The sequence below is a fragment of the Charadrius vociferus genome, unplaced genomic scaffold (assembly GCF_000708025.1).
Source record: "Charadrius vociferus isolate BGI_N301 unplaced genomic scaffold, ASM70802v2 scaffold580, whole genome shotgun sequence".
NCBI classification, from domain to species: Eukaryota; Metazoa; Chordata; class Aves; order Charadriiformes; family Charadriidae; genus Charadrius; species Charadrius vociferus.
Window position 1 is genome coordinate 71,593 of NW_009646419.1, and position 1,921 is coordinate 73,513.

The following is a 1,921-nucleotide window of genomic DNA, read 5'->3' on the forward strand; positions in this document are numbered from 1 at the left end:
GAGGAGGGTGAGGAAGAGGAGGAGGGTGAGGAGGAGGAGGAAGAGGAGGAGGGTGAGGAAGAGGAGGAGGGGGAGGAAGAGGAGGAGGGGGAGGAAGAGGAGGGGGGGGAGGAGGAGGAGGGGGAGGGGGAGGAGGGGTTGGGGGGGCCCATCCTGTGGCCATCTGGGGTTGGGGGTGGGGGGGATGTGGGGCTGGGGACACACACACACACACATGGGGATTCAGTTCCTTCTCATGGTGTCCTGAAGCCACCAGGTGTATTTGCAGAGGTTGACGTAGACGCCGGGTTTCTTGGGGTCCCCGCAGATACCCGGACCCCAAGAGACGATACCTTGGAGCCGTCCGTCGCACATGAGAGGTCCTCCGGAGTCACCCTGAGGAGGTAAGAAGAGGTGTGTGGGGCGGGGGACGGGGGATGGGATGGGACACGGGGACCAACCCCCCAAAGGATCCCCCTCACCCCATATCTGGGGTGGTTTCAGGGCTACTCCGGTATCTCCACCCACAAAATCCCACCAAAGTCTGCAGAAGGAGAGTTCTTCTCGTTCTCTGGCCAACGGTGGCCCGGGGTGGGTGGTCCTCATCGGGGTGGGGTGGGAGAGGTGAAAGAACCTCCAGATTTACCCCAGGTGGGGGTAATTTGGACCCCTTCCGCTCCCGCTGAGTCACCGGGGAAGTTTCTCCCCTCTGGGATGGGACGTTTTCTCCCCAAATCATACGTTGACCCATGGAGACGGAGGCACCAAGATGGTCTCCTCCCCTCCCCACCGCCCCCAGTGACACCCCTCTCACTTCCCACTTTGCGCCCCCAAAGCCCCCTTAGGTGCTGCTGGTCCGTTCTCCACCCCCAAAAAACTCTTCCCTGGTGGCACCTCGTGGTCCACCACCACAGTCCACGACCACCACCGGTGATGGACCGGACCTTCTACCCACCTGGCAGGAATCCGCCCGACTGCGGGACTCCCCCGCGCACACCATGTTGGGGGTGATGGAGTTGGGGTAGATACGGCGGCACTGTTCTTCCGAGACGATGGTGACTTTGGTGCAGTGGAGGTCCTCGGGGAAGTTGACTGTGGGTGACGGAAGGCACGAGGTCACCCTAGGGGAGGTGGTGGTGGTGGTGGTGGTGGTAGGGAGTGACAGACCGAATGATTCCAACCCGGCCCCAACTTGGACCTCTCGTCCTCTTTACCCCAGAGCTCAACCTTCCTCTTCCTCTTGGTGGCACCAAACAGGAGCTCCAAGACCTTCTGGTGACTTGACCGGCTCACCCAGACGCCGGCTTCCCTTGGGGACCTAACCCTTGTTAGAGGAAGACCGAAGGGACTGGGAGAGGGAGGGTTTTTTTGGGGGGACACACACCTGGGTCCTTGAGGAGAAGACACACATCTAGAAGTTAATCCCACCCCAGATGCGTGGGTTCCTCCGGGAACCGTTCTTACCTTCAGGGCTGGTGGTGGACCCCCAACCCGAGATCTGGCAGGTCTTGCCGGGCACGGGGCAGTGAGAAGCCAACGGCAGCGGCTTCACCTGTTTGTTGACGTGGACGGGGAGGAACAACTTGATGAGCATCAGGTCGCCATCTTTGTTGGTCTCGTTGTAACGTGGGTATTTGAAGACCTTGGCTGAACGACGTCGTTGTTCGGTGTTACCCGAATCTTTGTGGTTCCGGCCCCCCAACCGTACGTTGATGAAACTGATGGAGCCAAAGACGCAGCGGGTTGGTGGGGAGGGTTGGGGAGTCCACGTTGGACACGGGGGGACCACGGAGACCCACACAAAGCAGAGGAGGCAGAGTCAGAGCCGCGGTGCCAGAAGGCGGTGAGAAGGGCAGAAGAAGCAAAAAGAGGAAACGGGGCAGAATTAAGGACGTGGCTTCTCCACCCCCCACCCCCCCCCCCCACAAAACACAAAAGGGGC

At 60.7% G+C, this 1,921-nt stretch overlaps 1 protein-coding gene across 1 annotated transcript in view; it reads right to left on the reverse strand.

Annotated features, from left to right (window-relative positions):
- Positions 1–222: 222 nt before the first annotated feature.
- The window catches only part of LOC104282761 (kallikrein-8-like), a 5,860-nt gene continuing 4,161 nt past the window's right edge, over positions 223–1,921 (reverse strand). Inside the window, exons 4-6 of the mRNA XM_009880887.1 lie at positions 1,444–1,697; positions 935–1,071; positions 223–375 (exon numbers count right to left, since the gene is read on the reverse strand). Of these exons, the coding sequence (XP_009879189.1) occupies positions 223–375; positions 935–1,071; positions 1,444–1,697 (544 nt within the window). The remainder of the gene's footprint in view (positions 376–934; positions 1,072–1,443; positions 1,698–1,921) is intronic.